This window comes from Mytilus edulis, chromosome 10 (genome assembly GCF_963676685.1).
Source record: "Mytilus edulis chromosome 10, xbMytEdul2.2, whole genome shotgun sequence".
Classification (NCBI taxonomy): Eukaryota; Metazoa; Mollusca; class Bivalvia; order Mytilida; family Mytilidae; genus Mytilus; species Mytilus edulis.
In genome coordinates this window covers 26,306,571-26,326,412 of record NC_092353.1, presented here as the reverse complement: position 1 = coordinate 26,326,412, position 19,842 = coordinate 26,306,571, and the positions used below count along the sequence as shown (strand labels likewise).

The following is a 19,842-nucleotide window of genomic DNA, read 5'->3' as shown; positions in this document are numbered from 1 at the left end:
ATTAGTTACCATGCCTTATACACAGAGTATATCCATCTTCAAGTTAAGATACTAGTTATACATACCTGCCAACTGTCACTATTTGTGGGGGATTTCCCCCATGGAGGCTCCCAAATGGAAATTTTGAAAGAGCAATTTTGTCCACAATTTAAACAAAACAATAAATTTTACAATGGCTATAGGATTGTACTAGTATGGAGAAGCCAAAAAACAAGACTAAAATATATTTGAAGGCCTCCTTGATGGTTTTGTAGACCTATAGCATCCATCTTGCACGTAAAACCCCCATGGGCATTTTGAAAAGTTGGCAGGTATGGTTATAGTAATTGAACAAAGTAAGTTCTTATACCTCTGACCCACTTCTCCTTGGTGTAACATCCTGCTGTTTAGGTTGTACCACCCCATGGAATGAAGCTGTTCTCTTTACATTGGACCCAGGCTGTGGTACAGACACACAGGAATCTGGCTGGTATTGAACTGGCTGTGAATAATTGGGCTGAACACAAGGGTCTGTTGTCTGTTGACTAGAAGGATCTACTACCCATTGTGGCTCTGTGTAGTTCTGCTTAGTAGGCGTGGCTGGAGTAAACGGGACTCGTTGATCTGATCGTGACCTATAATAGTCAGTACAAAGTAATACAGATATTACAAATAACTTGATTGTTTGCTATGGATGACAGATATTAATAGTAATCAACATCATTAAATCCCCAGAGAACACTTTTTATTTACTTTATTGATTTATGATGATTCAGGTAATTAATCAAACAAATAACTAGGTCTAACTTCCTGATTACAAAATCTGCTTTGTCATTTTCAAAAGTAGATTATTGGTTTTTCCTCCTTTTTAAAAAAAAATTATGTCATGTTTTTCATATTTTTTATTCTACAGTGCAGCCTCATTATGTATTTATCTTTAATATAGCAATCATTTCTGGACTTGAGGGATATGTTGCCAAAAACCCTTAAAAGAAGAGAAAATTTATAAATATATATAATATTTTAGAAAGTGTTTGACAAGTGAGTAATCTTTGTATTGATTTTCCCACCTGGTACTCAGAACTTACCTCCTGTGTGTTTGGTATGGTTTCTTGGCCGTCTGTGGATCATCAGACTGGGTACCAGAAGAACTATCACTTTGTGGTACACCTTTAGAATCCTGACTCATGTCTTGGTCACTCCCACTCGTTCGTCTCGGTCGTCTTCCTTCCTCTGGGTTCAAATTCTGGGACTCTGACTTTTTCTTTATTTTATGTCCTCTTTCTCTTAATGTTTCTTCCTGACTTTTGGAAAATGTTTGTAATTTTTGTAAAAGTTTGCTGACAATACCACTGTTTGTCTTTTTCTCCATGTCTAACTGTCTTGCTGCAGATGAAGATTGGAGTTCACTTAAATCTGGATCTGAGCTATTGGAATGAGCTCTACGTCTACTGTCACTGTAGGTTGGAGAGGAATTCTTAGATGGTGACCTCCTAACATCAGAAGCTATGTCTTCGTTACTGCTGTTTGACTTCCTGTGACGAGGGGGCAGGGCTGCTGTATGTGTTTCACTGTATTCCACTCCTCCAGCTGATGGACTTCTCTCAGAATTCTGACCAGCTGATTTTGTAGAGCTCCTGTGTTCAAGAAACTCTGCTACTGTCCTTTTCTTATCTGGAAGAGATTTTTCCGATGCATCTGAAGGAGCAGGACTACTCGGTCGGCTGCCAGAATTGTGACGTCTTCTGGCATCAATAACAGGAACACCATGACCTTCACCCTTCTTAGCATGGGTATTACTGTCAATATCTTTTCTCCATTCATAATCTTTACTGCTTGTTCTCCTATGAGTTTTTTCACTCTTTGTACTATCATTATCTGAGCCCCTTCCACCAGAACTATCTCGTCTGGATGGCTTTGGGGAGGACGTTTGTGCATTTTCTGTGGCATGAACACTTTCAGAACTTCCATAATATGCCAAGTCCTTACTTCGAGTCCTTTTATGACCTTTAGTTGATTTTTCATGGCTTTCTTGAATTTGGCTATGAGCTGCAGAAATCACCTGCATCAATGAATTCTGTGTCTCAATAGTAAAAGTTTCTGACATTTTAGATCCCATTATAGATGAATCCCTGTGTTGATGTTGACTGCCAGCTGGAGGGGATTGTTTACTACTTGATGGCTGGAATATTTTAGGTTGACTCCTTTGTGATGAAGAGTCCTTCAGTTCAGAATCAGGAGACTGACCCCTGGAATCTCTACTACGGCTACGTTTATGTGTATGTAGCTTAGGCTGTATAAAAATTCCATCTGCAGCTGAACCTGACCTTGAACTTGGTCTGGATGACTTTGACTGCTCTGGTTCCCTGACTGGATCCTGATCACTTGCACTAGATTCCTTTCTCTGTGTAATTCTCCTATCTTGACGAGGAGATTTAATTCGTTTTTGTCGCCTCTGTTTCTCCATTCTATAACGTGTGACATCAGAACTTTCAGTTGAATCTAGGTCAGCCTCCTTTTCACTATCATCTGATCTGTTATTATCACTGTCACTGCTATAAGAACATGTCCTGATATTTTTACCAGAAATTTTTGACAAGGCAGCCATGATAACATTTGACATATTAGATTCACCAAGAGCAGACACAGCTTTCACATATAATCTGTTGAAAAGAAAGAGAGATAAATATATGTTTTTTCTTGATGTAAATTGAAAGTTTCTCTATTTTTTAGATATTATAAAAATAAGGCAACATGAACAAAGAGACAAAGTAACAACAATCCACTAGAGTTCAAATGACAAAAACATAAGCTATTATTGTTGTATTTTTTTCTCTCTCTGTCAAACTTTAATGCTTATCAAGAATTCTTCCGAATACAATACAGTTACTTTTACATATATGTCTTGCTATGACTTTTCTAAATAAATTTGTTTCTCTGACTTGTACACATATTTGTGTGTATTTGAGTAATTTTAGCATGCATATATATTGCTCATTACTAAATAGCTTACTTGTAAGTGTGATTTGTATCTAGTCCATGTAATAATGCCTTCTGCATGTTGGCAGGAATCATAGATATGGCATTTTCATCTACAAACACTCTGTACCCTGAAAAATTGTAAAAATAAAGTCAATTAAAGTATTAAATTCTGTTTTTTAAATTTCACTTCTGCAACCTAACATATAAAATTGTTAAGGTTACAGACACAATATTCAAGTGGAAAAAAGTAAATGGTATAATGTTCATGAAAGGAGTAGGTCCGGTAAGGGCTGATTTTGGCCTCAAATTTCAGGTTCATCCAACGAAAGTTTTTGGACACTTTTTAAACACTTAAGTGTCTATTTCAATTGATTCGATTAGTTTATGTGAAAGATTTTAACTGATTTAGTCATTAAAAACGCTCTGATTCAAGCTTAAATATGAAAAATCTATCAAATATGCCAAAAAACGTCACTTTTCAGATGGTTTTTGTCAAAAATGAACGTGGCCGCATCCATGTTCATCCTCAACCTTTATATATGTTTTGTATTATCATCAAATACAACTTACATTTCAATATTATGAATGAACACTAATGCGGCCACTTTCATTTTAGACGGAAACCGTATAAAAATTGACCAAATTGCTGAAATTTTGAAAATTTCAGTAATTTAGCATGACTTCATGATGCTAGAACACGATATTTGTGCATTGTATCGTCAAAAACAGCTCATATTTATGTATCAGAAGCATTTTACTTTCCAAAATATAGCTTAAAGATTACATTTTCACAATTTTCTAAAACTGCTGTATGTTGGGGCCAAAAAGGGGTCTTAGTGACCCTACTCCTTTGATGAAAAATGCTAATATCATCTTTGGTTATGTCTCCTGATTCAAACTTTTTAATAAATAGCAATATCAATTTCAATACCTTACAATTCTTGATACAAGGACACTACTTAAGACTTATTAGTTGTGCTTTAATCTTGGAAGAGCAACATTATACATAGCAACTTACCCAATATAGATTTACTAGTTTCTCTATTCATGTTATCTAGAATTTTAGAATGGTTCCATGACAACACTACAGAGTTATTCCCCTTGTGTTCCAGCTTGACATTTCTTGGTGGTGTGGGGAATCCAGGCTGTGGAACACTCATAAAATATACCTCTTCTTCTTCTGATGGGAAGGGAGATAAAGAGTGTGGTACTGTTCCTGTAATATAATATCATTCAATTAATAAGGTACATTTTTTTTTCAAATAGATACTGTGGATTCATTCTTATATGGGGATCTGTAAGTACAGGTGAACCACAAATCTAAATGTTCAACCAACTACAAATTTTCTAAAATCTTTATATGTAGATTTTGACAAAATCATGAAATCAAATATTGATGAAAATGTTTTTCTAATTTGAAAAAAGTTTATGCCTGTGAAAATATATGAATCCACAGTAAATTCAATACAAATACAATTTTAGACTATAATTTTATTTTAAAATTTGATCTGAACAAACTTTCATGACAATATTCATCTGATATTGAAGGAGATGTGGGCTATATGACAAGGATACAGCAATCATATGTCATATATGTCAAGGAACTTTAGATGCTAGCATACAGTGCTATATGTCAAGGACCTTTAGATGCTAGCATACAGTGCTATATGTCAAGGACCTTTAGATGCTAGCATATGGTGCTTAATTATAGACTAGTTTTATAATCCTGCATACATACATAAGTAAGTACTAGTGTCTTATCTTGAATCTAGTACATGAACTGATGAAACAGAACATCACATGATAAATATTTAATAAGATGGAGATACCTTTGCCATGAGGAAATGAAAGTACTTTCGTGTGTTTATGGGTCTCTGGTGGGTTTTAAAATATATATCTTGATGTTGAAAGATTTATGATTTATCAGCTGAAGCAGAAACCTTGGAGGATTGCAGGCACGATTTGTTTGAACTTTAATTAAATATTGCTCATAATGAAATTTTTAATCAACCACACCCAATTAACATCCCTGTAACTTTGAACCCAATATAATACATGTATTGTATGGCTAACACTTTCTAGAATAAAACCTTTCAAATAAACAAAGTATTAAAATATCAAACTAAAGAAATGGAACATTTTTCTGAATGTGGTGTCTTATACCAGGTAGAAATTTCCTGAAATATTGATTGCTTCTTGTTTAAGATCAAGATGATTTTATTAGCAAGTGGTGATTGAATGTATATTTGCAATTTTGGCTTCATTATTTTACCCTAGAATGTTTATGATTTTATGATAATGAACCTTGTAGCACACAACCTCCATAATTTCAGAATCATCTCTGTGAGTTTGGTTTTTGATTATTACAGATTTAATGTATTTACCCCATCGTGCTTCTGTTTCTGTGTTTTCATCACAACTTGATGTATCATCATCATCGTCATAACCAGTTACCATAATGGTTCCTTCAAGAGCTAAAAATAGAAATAAAGCAACTAAAGCAACTGGTTTTATTTACATTTTTTTATTAGAAACAAACTATTTGTTGTGTTTATGATACCTTTGGTATATAAAACATTATACATGTATTGGGTTATTTGTCACCTCTGTGAGAAACACAGTATTCTGTTTCTTTTATTTGCCTTTGTGAAGAACAAAATAATTTGTCATGTTTTGGTCCCTGTTTTTGGTCACCTTTTGTGAGGAACAAAATATTTGGTTTTTTTTGGGACACCTTTTGTGAGGAACAAAATGATTTGTTATAATTTGTCATCTTTTGAGAGGAACAAAATGATTTGTTATAATTTGTCATCTTTTGTGAGGAACAAAATGATTTGTTATAATTTGTCATCTTTTGTGAGGAACAAAATGATTTGTTATAATTTGTCATCTTTTGTGAGGAACAAAATGATTTGTTATAATTTGTCATCTTTTGTGAGGAACAAAATGATTTGTTATAATTTGTCATCTTTTGTGAGGAACCAAATACTTTGATTTGCTTTTCAGGTCACCTTTTGTAAGAAAATCATATTTTGTAGCATTTTTGTCAACTTTTGTAAGGACCAAATAATTGTGTAGTGTTTTTGGTAACCTTTTTTCAAGAATAAAGTATTTTTTTATATTAATATCACCTTTTGCAAGGAATAAGATAATTTGTTGTGTTTGTCAACTTTTATAAGGAACACAATATTTTTGTTATGTTCTTGTCAACTTTTATAAGGAACACAATATTTTTGTTATGTTCTTGTCAACTTTTATAAGGAACACAATATTTTTGTTATGTTCTTGTCAACTTTTATAAGGAACACAATATTTTTGTTATATTCTTATCAACTTTTATGAGGAACAAAATATTTTGTAGTGTTTTTGTCACTTTTTGTAAGAAACAAAATATTTCGTTGTGTTTTTGTTGCCTTTTGTCAAGAACAAAATATCTTTATGTTTTGACACATTTTGAAAGGAACAAAATAGTTTGTGGTGTATGTGGCCACATTTGTGAGGAATTCAATATTTCTTTTGTTTTTGGTCACCTTTTGTGATAAAATTAAGTATACCACTTACAAGTGTTGTTTCCAGTATCCATGGAGTTGAAATATCCACTCTGGAACACAACACTAGAAACAGACTGTAAAGCTTGGGATAACTGTGCTACCTATAAGAAAAACATAAAAAAACGGATGTTTAAAACATTATAGAAAACAACATGTTCAAGCTTCATACCAAATACAAAATCATTCCATTTCATAAACGCCAAGAAAACTTTGACAAAAGTTTCTACCCAAGGACAGAACAACAGAAGGCCTTGAGCAGTTACGAGACCTGCTTTTGTTGTTAGTGATGAAGGTAAAAATACAGATAGCAAAGTTTGCTTATCTATGGCTTTCAATGAGTCAGTAATTTTTATTGTTCATTAACTTATTAGAAAGTGTTTTTTTCTTTCATTTTGTGGGCTGAATAAAATAATTAAAGTTTCAAGTTCAAAGAGGTTCCATATAATTTGGGTCTAACCTGGTTTTGCAAACTTGCACATGCTTTTTCTAGTTCTGTGTGACGTTCCATATCTACAGTGTTACCATGCCGACTAGATCTTCCTGTATCCATGGCTTGTAGCGTATTTTGTATTTCTTCACTATAGCTATCGTCATGTCTATTTGTTGATTTAAATGACTGAGAATCTAGCACCTCATTCTTCCAACTCTGTAAAGACTGCACCTGGAATCAAAAAAAGATGTCATTTTTTAAAATATTATTTGGAGTTAGATGCTTCAATAAGGTATAATGTTGTACAACATAAATGCTTCATTGGAATTTGACTGAATGTACATGTTATTATTTCCTTATCATCTAAACTCTATGTTTATAGTTCTTTTAATATGCACATGCACTTCCATATGAATATCTAGGACTGTTTGTTAGTAAATAAGAGCCTTCTTAGGAAACAGTGCTTTAAATATCTAAATAGTGTTTTAACACTACAGGTCACATAATAGCATCAATCCAATGCAAGGTACCAATAAAAAACATTTAAAAAAAATAAGGCCAACATAGTTATTGTAGGAAATAAATGGTGTTGCACGCAGAGCAGGATCTGCTTACCGGTACCCTTCAAGAGCACTCAGGATCACCTCCAGATTTTCATGGGTTCATGTTGATCAGTCTTTAGTTTTCTATGTTGTGCTTTGTAGTTTTTTTGGGGTCTTTTAGTTGTTTTGTTTTTTTGCCATAACATTGTCAGTTTTGTTTCCACTTATGAGTTTTAATATCCTGTTAGTATCTTCCATTTCTTTATTATCAGTATAATGGTTTGATAAATAACATGAAAGCATGTCTTTTTTAAATAACCAAGTTATTATTCATCATTGGAGACCAATAACTTAATACTGTGTTCACATGACGCCTCCATTATGTAATATTCACATATTTATTCAAGTATAATTGTTCATATAAACTTTGATAGCATTAATTAAGAATTTAATTAAATACAGTATTAATGTTGAATAGTTTTAGATTGATCATGCATTCTTCGTCCCATGATGATATCCACTAAAGTGCCGAATCATCATGGGGACAGTGTAAAACAGGATGTGTATGATCAGCATACTAAGAATCATCATGTATGATGTTTTTCCACAACCACAACAGTGAAGGAAAAAAGCTTAACAGTGTGTTTGGTTCCATGATGAAATCTTTTAAAACAGTTAGGAACCTAATATTCAGCGGATGTAGAATGTTGATGTGGTTCATAATTGTTTCTCTTTTCTGGTATATTTATAAATTGAACCTTTGTTTGACCAGTTTGAATGGATTTAGACTAGTTATTTTTGGGGCTTGCTGTTTGGTGTGAGCCAAGGCTCCGTGTTGTAGGCTGGACTTTGACTTATAATGGTTTTCTTTAACAAGTTGTGACTTGCATGGAGAGTTGTCTCATTGGCACTCATCTATATCACCAAAATCTATAAATAGAGGGTCTAAATCTGTTTTAAAACACTGCCAATGACATACTAGTTAAATAGCCTATTAGACAACCTTAAGCATTTGCTCTACAAAGTTGCAAAAATATGTAGAAAGTACAAACCTCTTTCCACAAATATCTTAAGGCTTCTAGTTGTAAAACTCTCTGATGTTTTTCATCTTCATAAAGTTTTCTTTGTCTATAAAATAAAAGAATTGATTTCATAAATGGAAATGTAAACTCTTTACCGTATGTGATGGAGACATGGACATACTCACAGCAAATCAAACCTGAAATCAACTTCTTTCAAACTCATGTAATTAACCATTTAAGTTTACGTGTTAGTGAAACATGAAACCCATGTAAAGTCTTCAGATGTAGAAATCTATATCTCAAAATTAATATCAAACGAGCAAAATACAAACATTTAAAACCTGCTGAAATAATTTGCTTTATGTGATTAAATTGTATTTTGGAAGCTAACATCAATATATTAGCAGGTTATAGTTGGTTTGTATTGATTGTATTTAAATGAAACTTTGAGAGATGTTTGTTTTTATGCTTCATACACAACATCAAACACTTAACTTATTGTAAACCTTCTATAAAATCATATTTAGTAAGGCTATCTTTAAACTATTAATCTAGACATGAAACTCATTGATGAATTAGGAGATATTTCAATACAAAGTATTAGTAACTTAGAACAATTATGAGTATTTAATTTCATAATAGGCAAATATTCATCAGAAGTAATTTTAGACAATCTGGAAGTCTCTTAAGTGTTTGTGTCAAAATGACATCATTTCTATTCCAGCATTCATGTAATTGTATTAATAATGAAGGCTAAAAGTGTTGTAATTTTTAATTGTTAATAACATTGGTGGCGTCTATTGTTTCAATTATCTAGCTGAAATCTAAATACTAGTAAACTTTAGTCAACAGTTATCTGCTCTTTGCTTGGGTTGTTGTCTCTTTGACATATTCCCCATTTCCATTATCAGAGTTGCCCAGTTGATTGAGGATTTGATGGTCGCAAATGCAGTTTTAATGACGACTGAAAGTGGAGCCAGAAAAAAAGATATTTGAAACCTTCAAATGTAAAACTTATGTTGACAACTTGCGGAAAACTTCTGTTATTAATTCCCTTATAAGTAATCTAACATACTTGTCTAATTCTGATCTCAGGATAACGATATGATCCTCAGCTCTCTTGGCTCTCATCTCCTTCCTCACTGACACAGCCTCAGGGTGGTGTTGTCTTGTCCAGTACCCTCGCCATCTTGTCTGTATCATTATGGCTGCTTTATGTTCTGCAAATAAACAAAGGGACAGTGACTCTTTTGGAATCTAGAGGTATGTCATGTTTTGTACAATACAATATGAAAACATCATCATGCCTTTGATTGAATACCTACTGTTTGAGACAATTCTATAAGTACAAAGGGTTTTGGTACTTGTTCTTTTAATATATTACCCAGAAGGCTAAAGATTCTGGCCCTGGCCAACTACAATATATCTAGTTGGCTTCTCGCTGATGTTTATTCCTTATTGTTACTTGGACAATGCCTGATGCTGACATACAGATAAAGAAATAATGCATGGAAATAAGCATCTTCACCTTAAATATAGATATGCAATGCACTTTGTGGAGATTATACATGTATAATCTTTAAATGCATATAAACTTTACATGAACAGTTAAGGTTTAATTTATGTGTCTAACCAGCATTATTTCACATACAGATTAATCTAAGTACACTATTGATTATTATATCATGTATATGGTGTAGCACTTGGTAAATTATTAAAATCCCAATTTGATTAATTTGGGATAAATCTGATCCATGATCTTCTGCATTGCTAACTGTTTAAAAATATTACACAGAGTAGTAAATTTTGCTGAACAAACAATCATTATACAACCTTAATTTAAGATCAAACAACTTCAGGACTATAAATCTAGGTGCATTGTATCCCATAGCTATCATCAATTCTCATTACAAAATGTCACCAAGAACACTGAATAAAAATATCACCAAAGTTCCAGATCTATTATGATGTTGTTTCCAGGGAGCTTAACCTTTCATGACAAAAATCACTGACACAGCTATTCTTATATATAATCTGTCACAACTTCATTAGGAAAGTGATATTATCTATATACTAACTGATCTATTATTCATGTGACAAACACATTGCAAAGCTTATAATAAATCAGTCATCAGTCATTTTTTAAAAAATTCTCAGCTTTTGTCTTCTGACAAACTGGAACTATTATATCATTATAACTGTAGGGGAGTACAGTCAGCATTACATTCCCCCCTAACAATCCATCTAGGCTGAACTCGAGCATAGTCATTCAAAGCTTAACCAAATAAGTATTTTATTTACTCCAAAAGCTCTATAAATAGCCACTGTAGTGGCGGATCCAGGGGGAGGGTTCTGGGGGTTGGAACCCCCTCCTTGTCCTGGGTTGGGAACTCCCTCTTTTTAAAATGGCTGGATCCGCCACTGCACTGGTAAAAGCTCACTGAACATGTATGGTGCTTTAAACCCGCCTTAGCAAATGACAAGTTCTAAAGGGCATTCAAGAAAATCAATAAGAAATGATTAGAAAGAAGCACCTATCATTGTCATGAATATAACCTGCAAAACAACCAGAGATAATTAGGAGACAATAATATATGCTGGTATGATTTGAGACTTGTCCAGACAATCTAGAGCAAGGTTAACAGTGGGCATTACTCCTGAATCAACTTATTCTTGATAACTTCAGCACAATCATGCCAGCATCAGAAGAAGGCTTAGAGAACCCAGGATCCAAACAACATTAGTTGGTGTATCAAATTTAACAAGATGTTTCTGTTATACCGCCTATACCTGCTGTGTGCACTTTTTAGTTCTTGATGCAAAACATAAATGAATATATAATGTATAACTAATTACTTTTAACATGATTCTATCAGAGTTTGTATGATGACAAAGCAGATTTATAGCACTGTGAATAAGTTATAGATCTGAGTTATATTTTATCATATGAATTTGCAGAGAAGATGAAAGAGAATATTAAGTCAGATTGTTGTATGCACATTAACAATGTATAATTATTCAGTTTAAATGACTTTCTCTTAATATATCATTCAGATTTAGTTTTATATTAACATAAATCTATGGTAAATTAGTTGGAGAAGTATTTCCAATGTTTTTTTAAAGGCCATAAGTAATTTTTAGAATAAAAAAAATGCACTACTAGTACTAAGTAGGTTTTTTAAGTCGAAATATATTCAAATTGAATGATAACCTTGACCTACAACCTTGAAAATCTTAAGCATCTAGTTAACTGATGAACTCTGAACAATCTGTTTGGTTTGGTCTGTACCAATTTTAAGTTTTGACCCGGATTGCTGAACTAGTGTTGACTTTTGCACGAATGTTTAATTTCATGGTTTCGCCATTTGTTCTTTTGTCTGCATAAAAAAATAGTAATTTGTTGAACACTTAATTTTGCGGTTCACTTCCATCCAGGAAATCCTTAAAAATTGACATCTTACCAATAATATTGACTCCACAGTACGTTTTAAAAAGAAATAGGTTGAGAAGAAAAACACTACAATACTCAAGGGCAAAACTGTGAATTAAAGTTTGTTTGTGCAGTCCCCAACCTTTAAAAAGACACTCATCATTACAATATTATCATTCAATGAACTTAATGAGACTATCATAAATAAAGGGCAGACTAGAGGTCAGAAGAGTTAAAAAGTCTATTATAAACTGAAACCTAATATATCAAACAGCATTTTTTTTAGCATGGCATGGGGTTAAAATCAGAAAGGATACAATACTTCATAAATTTTAACATTCAAAATCATCAAAACATATCACTTTTCTTGGTCAATTATGACATTGTTACTTGCAAAATTAAAGTTGTATAGAGTTCATAATGATTTTTTTTTATATAATTCAAACATGTTAACTAATTATAAATAATACAAAACAAAATATCGGTGACAGTACCTAGACCTAATATGTTTATACCATAATAATGAATAATTTATTAAATGGGAACAAAACATCTACTTTGATTTCAATATAAATAATTAGTTACCTTTATGTCCCATGTTTCAATAAAATCCAATTATTGATGTGAAGTTAAAATTAACATCTAAATAGCCAAATCTATATCCTCTAACATGATTCAATATTTTATTATAGTCTATATTCCTATCAACACTAGTTGTTAGTAAACAGACTAGTAAAACTTATGGGATTATGTAGGGTGATTTAACCTGCATTATATATGTTATATAGCTACAATTTTGGAACACACATACATTCTCAATAAGATTAACTCCATACCAGTTATATATACTTGTATAAGTAAATACCTGTTTGAGGTTTATTGCGATTTTGTCATTTTAAACTAAAATGCGATTTTGATTTTTGCGATATTCAGAAAAATACGGCTAATTATTATAAAAACAAATAAAAATGTGAGTTTAAATTATAATGATTATATCCCTGTCGCATTTTTGGCAATAATAAAAACATCGCAATAATTTCTGCATTTACAGTATTGCGAATGCACTTATATTATCGGTAGATGTCTTAGATAAATATAGGACATCTTGAAATGATGTTTCTTGCTACTCCTTTTTTATCCCTTTTGGTCGTAGAGCTACAAATGTTTCTACGTACTTTTACAAACCAGGCTTTCTTATGTTTGGTGTGAGCGTTCCTGATGAAGGCAAATCCAGAAAAGTGCTTCAAATGCAAAACATTTATACTGTGTAATTTTTACCAACATTATTTTCAGAAACATTCCAATGAAGTTTTCTTAAAAAAAAAACAAAAAAAAAAAACTTGAACCACACACTTACTCGAAAAAAAATTCATAGGGCAGTTTGACAAACACTAATTCTGATCATGGAGAAGCTTAATATTTTCATAACATAATTGAAATGTTAAGCTGATTTTAACAGAGTTATCTCCTTGTAGTGTTAGGTACCACCTTAAATATGACTAGTAAAAATAATGATACCTATTCCTATCTGCATAACATGTTTCTGGAATAACCTTCATCAGATAACCTTTTGCTAATGAAAAACCTTCTAATATTTGACACCTTGCTTCATACAATAGTATAACTTTCTATAATTATTTCTTTCAGATTATCGTTTTACAAACTTAATTGACGTCCACTAATTATCACCTGATTTCTCTGCAATAGTGATATTGACCAAATAAGGATTGACAAAAGTTTGTTTTGGTAAACAAAGCCATTTATAACAGTGTATTTACTACATGTGCCATATCACCTGATTATCACCCCATTACATGATGGCCAGAAATATACATTTAATAAGTCAATAAAGAAAGTCATAACACAAACAGCAGGTTTTAAAATCTAAATCAGGTTACTTATTATTCACACCTTATTATAGGGACAATGGGTCTACAAACAGATTACTGTAAAATGGTTTTAAGTTTTTTTTTTTGCAATTTCTGGGGCAAGCCTGTTTGCATGGTTTAATTTTTTATTTTTTTGGGGCCAAGTCTGTTTTTTATTTTTTGCATTTTTCTGGTCCCAAATTTTAATGGGGTTATTTTAAGGATTTCATCTTGATTGCAACATTGGACAACATTCTTGTGGTAATATGTCCTGCTAATAACTTTCTACAAATTAGGAATAACAATGACTTGAGGCATCATTGAATGTATACCATTATTATAGTATTTTATAATCTTTCATTCAGATTAATTGAAGTCTGGAGCTGGCATGTCAGTTAACTGCTAGTAGTCTGTTGTTATTTATGTATTATTGTCATTTTGTTTATTTTCTTTGGTTACATCTTCTGACATCAGACTCGGACTTCTCTTGAACTGAATTTTAATGTGCGTATTGTTATGCGTTTACTTTTCTACATTGGCTAGAGGTATAGGGAGAGGGTTGAGATCTCACAAACATGTTTAACCCCGCCGCATTTTTGCGCCTGTCCCAAGTCAGGAGCCTCTGGCCTTTGTTAGTCTTGTATTATTTTAATTTTAGTTTCTTGTGTACAATTTGGAAATTAGTATGGCGTTCATTATCACTGAACTAGTATATATTTGTTTAGGGGCCAGTTGAAGGACGCCTCCGGGTGCGGGAATTTCTCGTTACATTGAAGACCTGTTGGTGACCTTCTGCTGTTGTTTTTTTCTATGGTCGGGTTGTTGTCTCTTTGGCACATTCCCCATTTCCATTCTCAATTTTATACCAGCACACACCTGGCAATGTGTCAAAGTATCTTGAAGGTAAAAGAGTAAATTACTTGTATGGAATAAATGTGAATATATCAAACTTTCAAAGAGATAACAATGTAGAAACTGAACCATCAACAACACTTTAAGTTTGTTTACAATCTAATTCTGTTTAGATATGCAAAATTTACAAGTGTAACCAAGTTTAAATAAATATATCAATAAAAACTCAAACCTGGAAATTTAATATTCAATAAAATAATTATGTTTAGGTGACAATTTCTGACATGGAACACAAAACACTTACATATCTGTAATTTACTTATAACCTTCAAAGATATGCTTGTCAGTATTTACGTTAAAATTGATAAAAAATTCAAGAGTAAATATGAATGTCAGAAAATAAAAAAATGAAAGTTTAAAAGATTTCTAAGGACCTGCACCGAATTACAAATTGATATGGAATAAATTGAAAGTAAATTATAATCACTTTTTAACAATATATATCAAAATGCCTTATTTATTGTATGATTTAAAAGTTTAAATATACTTTTATGGGCACAAAATAAAAAGATTAACTTGTGAATGTACTATAATGAAATGAAATGAGCCTGTGTGAAAAGTATTAAGAGTATTATGACATAACGAGTAGTACTGAAACCAATCTAATATCTACATGTATTTTGAAATAAAGAAAAGAGATGGTAATCTATAAAACACAAAGATCCTAAGCCATAGTCCTAGAAATGACGCTCACCCTTCCTTTTTTTCTTGAACTTTTCTTTTTCTTTGGTTTTAATAAAATCTTCATAGGCAGCAGCATTTAGGTTACTTTTTGGAACTTGAGTCACTTGTGAAAATTTAGTTTATAAATATTCATGAGTAAATCATTCAATTACTGCAACACAGATATTTCTTTTGTGTCTTTGTTAATTCGTTTATCTATTTACTTAACCATATTAACAGTCAACATCACATTAGTTTCTTATATAATATCAGTGGCAGATTCTTGTGATGGTATAGAGGCCTAAATTTCTTTTTGATGAGATTTTTTTGTGTGTGCATAAAATCATCCAAATTTGTTTCACCTTGCTACACTGGGTGCTATTTTCAACATTATGTAAATAAACTCCCCCTTTTAAGAACCCTGGATCCATCCCAGAATATTCTTTCTTTTTTAAAAGTTATAAAACACTTGGTTTACCACCATAGATTCCTTACCTTCAGGTGTATATTCCTCGAGAACAGCATCACTGACTGGACGAGACATAAATCCTGAATCGCGAACACTATTTCTTGTTTCTCTTGTCCTAGTTTTTGAGTTATCAGTTGTTTCTGTTGAATCTCCAGATTTTCTTGCATTATGGGCATATCTGCCAGGTATATAGTCTGACTGTGTACGATATAAGTTTGTGCTACGAGACACAGGTATTGCACTATTTTTGGCACCAGATGAGTCTGTGGTTTTCACAGTAGTTCGTTTAGAACTAGTTTGGGGTCTAGATTTTTCATTAGATGAAGAACGTTTTAACGACCCAGTAACTTTTCTAGTTCGTTTTTCTACTTTATCTTTTATGCTTGTTAATTCTCGCTCAGGAACATGTTCTGTAGGGGGAGAAGCAATTAATTCCTCAATTTGAGAAACTTCTTGACTTGTGTCATAGTCATGTGCCTGAGCTACAGGGGGCGTGGAACGTTTCGTCATGACGGCAGGTTCATTCCCAGACTGTTGAGGCGGTGATACCTGAAAATTTGGTTTACTTTTTACATCCTGATTTAAAGGCTTTGCAACTCTCCTGTCATAAGCCTCATAGCGATTTTCTGCACTAGTTGCAGGACGATTTTCACGTCTCAAAACATGCTGAAAATTAGCAACAGGAGAGGAATTAGATACTGCAGGTGCGGTCATTGGTCTTGTATTGATTGGTAAATATATTGAATCTGAATCAAGTAGGCTTGTCTGGCTTCTGGTTTCATACTCTGCAAAATAAACAAAAATATGAATAAAATAACTAAACTTTTAAATCTATCATTACCAAAATAAAATTATGTGACTTATTTTTGAAAGCTCCACAGATTATATTTTTATCTTTCATTTTTTTTTATCATTGAATTCATTGTCATCAGTACAATATGTCAACTCAATACCATTTCCATAAAACTATATTCATTGCATAAAAACTGTTGTATTATCATATGACTATTCCACGTATTATTAAAGAGTTATCCAATAAGATCAATGTTGTGACCATTGGTACTATTTATAATTTGTTTATTGCTACAATTATGTTCATAAAACTTAGGAAAACCACAAAAGATTCCAAAGAGGATCTTCACAAGTAATAAGGAAGTCTTAAAATATCTTTCAAGTGTAGATTCTATAATCATTCATGATCATTGTAGTGGTAATAAATGAAACATAATAGGACCTACAACAACTGATGGTTTTACATTATAAATGTCACGAACATCAACAGGTTTGGAGTAGGATCTTCAGCCAAGTAAAATCCAAGATAATGTTATGTTTAGAATTGACCAAAAATCACCCCAAAATCAATATCTATGGTCAGAATTTATATTTCAATCTTCATAAAATGATTTTGCTAAGATTTTCCCTGAAACATATACATGTAGATTCAACTCATCATATGGACTATCAGAAAGTGGAATTTATCTCATCTCAGTCCTGTGCTCTTATTGGTCTTAACATTTCATTCTTATATCTACATTTATTATGTGTTCCTCTTAAGATTTCCATATGATGTTATTAATTGCTTTCATAAGAAGTAATCACAGCCATACCCTAACCTTCAGCTAGTATGGTTACAGTAAAGAGAGCCACTGTATGAACATAGTGAAATTATTAATAAGTAGACCATAAACTCAAGCCAATAATTAGTCAATAAAACCAGAAAATGATTGTGCAATACAAAAACACTTCCTTTGTCAGGTTATTTTAAAATTTCAAAATCATTTCATTGATTTTAAATCTAAAAATAATGAAATAAATGTTAGTTTTTTTTCCTATTCAAAAGCCATTTTTTTTTTTTTTAGAAAAATGTACAACAAAAGCATGGACTTCAACCTCAATGTAACAACTAAAAGAACGTGGAATACAAGCTTCACAATATTCATATAATCATTTTTCCTTAATAGATTTTTAATAAAGCTGACAAAAACCTACGACCAAGGTACCATTACATAACCTATTCATGATCTCATGAAAATATGCAAATTTCAGTAAACCCTTGTTACAAATACATGTAGTAATGCATGCATGTATATTGTAAGGAATAAATCTATCTTTTATGACTTTTCAAGTAGAATAAGTCACATTACCAATATAGGACAGTTTACATGTGTAATGAAGTGAAATTTTAGAAATACTTCATCCTTAGGAAATATTTTTGTAACATATCAGGACCTTAATGGTGCTCTAGTATAATGATATAAAAAAATGCTCTCAAACTAATGAAAAATTCACAGCACTGCATTTAGAAATTTAAGATTTTTTTTTAATTATTGTGCATTTGCTGTTTTTTTCCTCATAAACTCATGTCCCATTACCTTTACTTCTCAATAAATTAACTTAGCTGTATTTGGTAAACCTTTAGAAATTTTGAGTCCTCAATGCTCTTCATCTATGGACTTTATTTTGCATTTTTAACTTTTTTGATTTAAGCATCACTGATGAGTCTTTTGTAGATGAAACTTGTGACAAGAGTACAAATTTTTAAGCCTGGTATCTATGATAAGTTTATTCTCATTAGTTGATTTACAATTACTAAATTGGTAAAAGACTTTACAGATATTTTGATACCTTCATGAATTACGTCCTGTACTGTTAAGTCATTACACTGAGTCGCCCTGATTTCATTCCCAGCGCCAGAGAACTCGGATGAACCACTTCCTGAAATTCAAGTATTAAAAGTCAAGAAATAAAGTTTCAAACAAACATGACATCATTAGAGTAAAAATCTCCCAGCACTGCAGAACTGCCGTGAACAGCTTCCTGAAATTCAAGTATTAAAAGTCAAGAATTAAAGTCTCAAATAAACATGACATCATTAGAGTAAAAATCTCCCAGCAATAAAGAACTCCAATAAACCACTTCCTACAATTCTAATATTAAAAGTCAAGAATTAAAGTCTCAAACAAACAAGAGACCATGTGAGTAAAAATCCTATGATCTGTTTCTGTATAGTCATTGTTTACCTTGTATGGTAAATAAAACAGAATGGAACAAAAATCCAATCAATTTGCATATTTTAATCTCTGACATAAGAGTATTATTTTGTCAGTCAATACAAATCAATTTGCATATATAAGTCTTAGAAATAAGAGTATTAGTTTGTCAGTCAATATCTTTACAGAAATCACTGCGAAAAAACAAAGTGATGACAGGATGGAACAGCCAATCTAAAGATGTTCCATACAACATAAATAAAAAATTAGTATCAGATCTATTTATCCTAACCCAATATGATAAAAGAATTCACGTCAAATTATACCTATCAACCAAAACAAGTAATACGTGAGATATATCACATTTTAAATGACCAATTCAATACAAATTAAAAGTGAACCATGTTCTAACAAAATAGATACAACATTAATAACCTTGTTCTTTCACTTAAATGATATCTATTTCTTATTCCTAAGTAAACCCTGCCTCAATCACCATTGAACAGGAAGCAGACCGATATAATTCCAATGGTCAAATAATAGATTACATCAGATTCCAAAAAAAAACCCTGACAAACATATGGCTCAATTCCATGATGAGTTTCATAAATGTAAATTATTGGACCCTAATAACATCATTCTTTAAAAAAAATATACATTGGCTCAAATCCAAGTTTATAGATAAAGCCATTTAAATCGATACTGTATGTAAATAAATATGAGGGTATTATCTCACATACTAACAAAATGTTAACCTTGGCTCATAGAACATCATTTGCAGTCTCTTCTATATGTTCGTTATGAGTTTTTTGTTACAAATAACAACCATAATATTGATTGAATAGAAGATTTTGTTGAAGTCTTAACAGGTAATGGCATCATAAGGAGCTTGTATCAACCTGCTCAAGCGACCTGATTCATCATGGAAAACCAACGATGTTGAATTAAATACAATATCATAACATAACCTAAGTTCGCATTTGTACTGGTTTTAAGAACATTTT

General features: G+C 32.0%; 1 protein-coding gene across 4 annotated transcripts in view; it reads right to left on the bottom strand.

The window, feature by feature from the left end:
- The window catches only part of LOC139492087 (serine-rich adhesin for platelets-like), an 84,565-nt gene that overhangs the window by 11,959 nt on the left and 52,764 nt on the right, over nucleotides 1–19,842 (bottom strand). For all 4 annotated transcript variants that reach the window (XR_011656705.1, XM_071280227.1, XM_071280228.1 and 1 more), the window contains 11 exons: nucleotides 18,474–18,563; nucleotides 15,875–16,633; nucleotides 9,582–9,726; nucleotides 8,537–8,612; nucleotides 6,970–7,173; nucleotides 6,523–6,613; nucleotides 5,346–5,435; nucleotides 3,980–4,177; nucleotides 2,993–3,089; nucleotides 1,068–2,642; nucleotides 350–614 (listed from right to left, as the gene is read on the bottom strand). Coding sequence is in view for 3 of the 4 variants with exons in the window: in XM_071280227.1 (XP_071136328.1) it covers nucleotides 350–614; nucleotides 1,068–2,642; nucleotides 2,993–3,089; nucleotides 3,980–4,177; nucleotides 5,346–5,435; nucleotides 6,523–6,613; nucleotides 6,970–7,173; nucleotides 8,537–8,612; nucleotides 9,582–9,726; nucleotides 15,875–16,633; nucleotides 18,474–18,563 (3,590 nt within the window). In the remaining variant the exon portion in view is untranslated. The remainder of the gene's footprint in view (nucleotides 1–349; nucleotides 615–1,067; nucleotides 2,643–2,992; nucleotides 3,090–3,979; nucleotides 4,178–5,345; nucleotides 5,436–6,522; nucleotides 6,614–6,969; nucleotides 7,174–8,536; nucleotides 8,613–9,581; nucleotides 9,727–15,874; nucleotides 16,634–18,473; nucleotides 18,564–19,842) is intronic.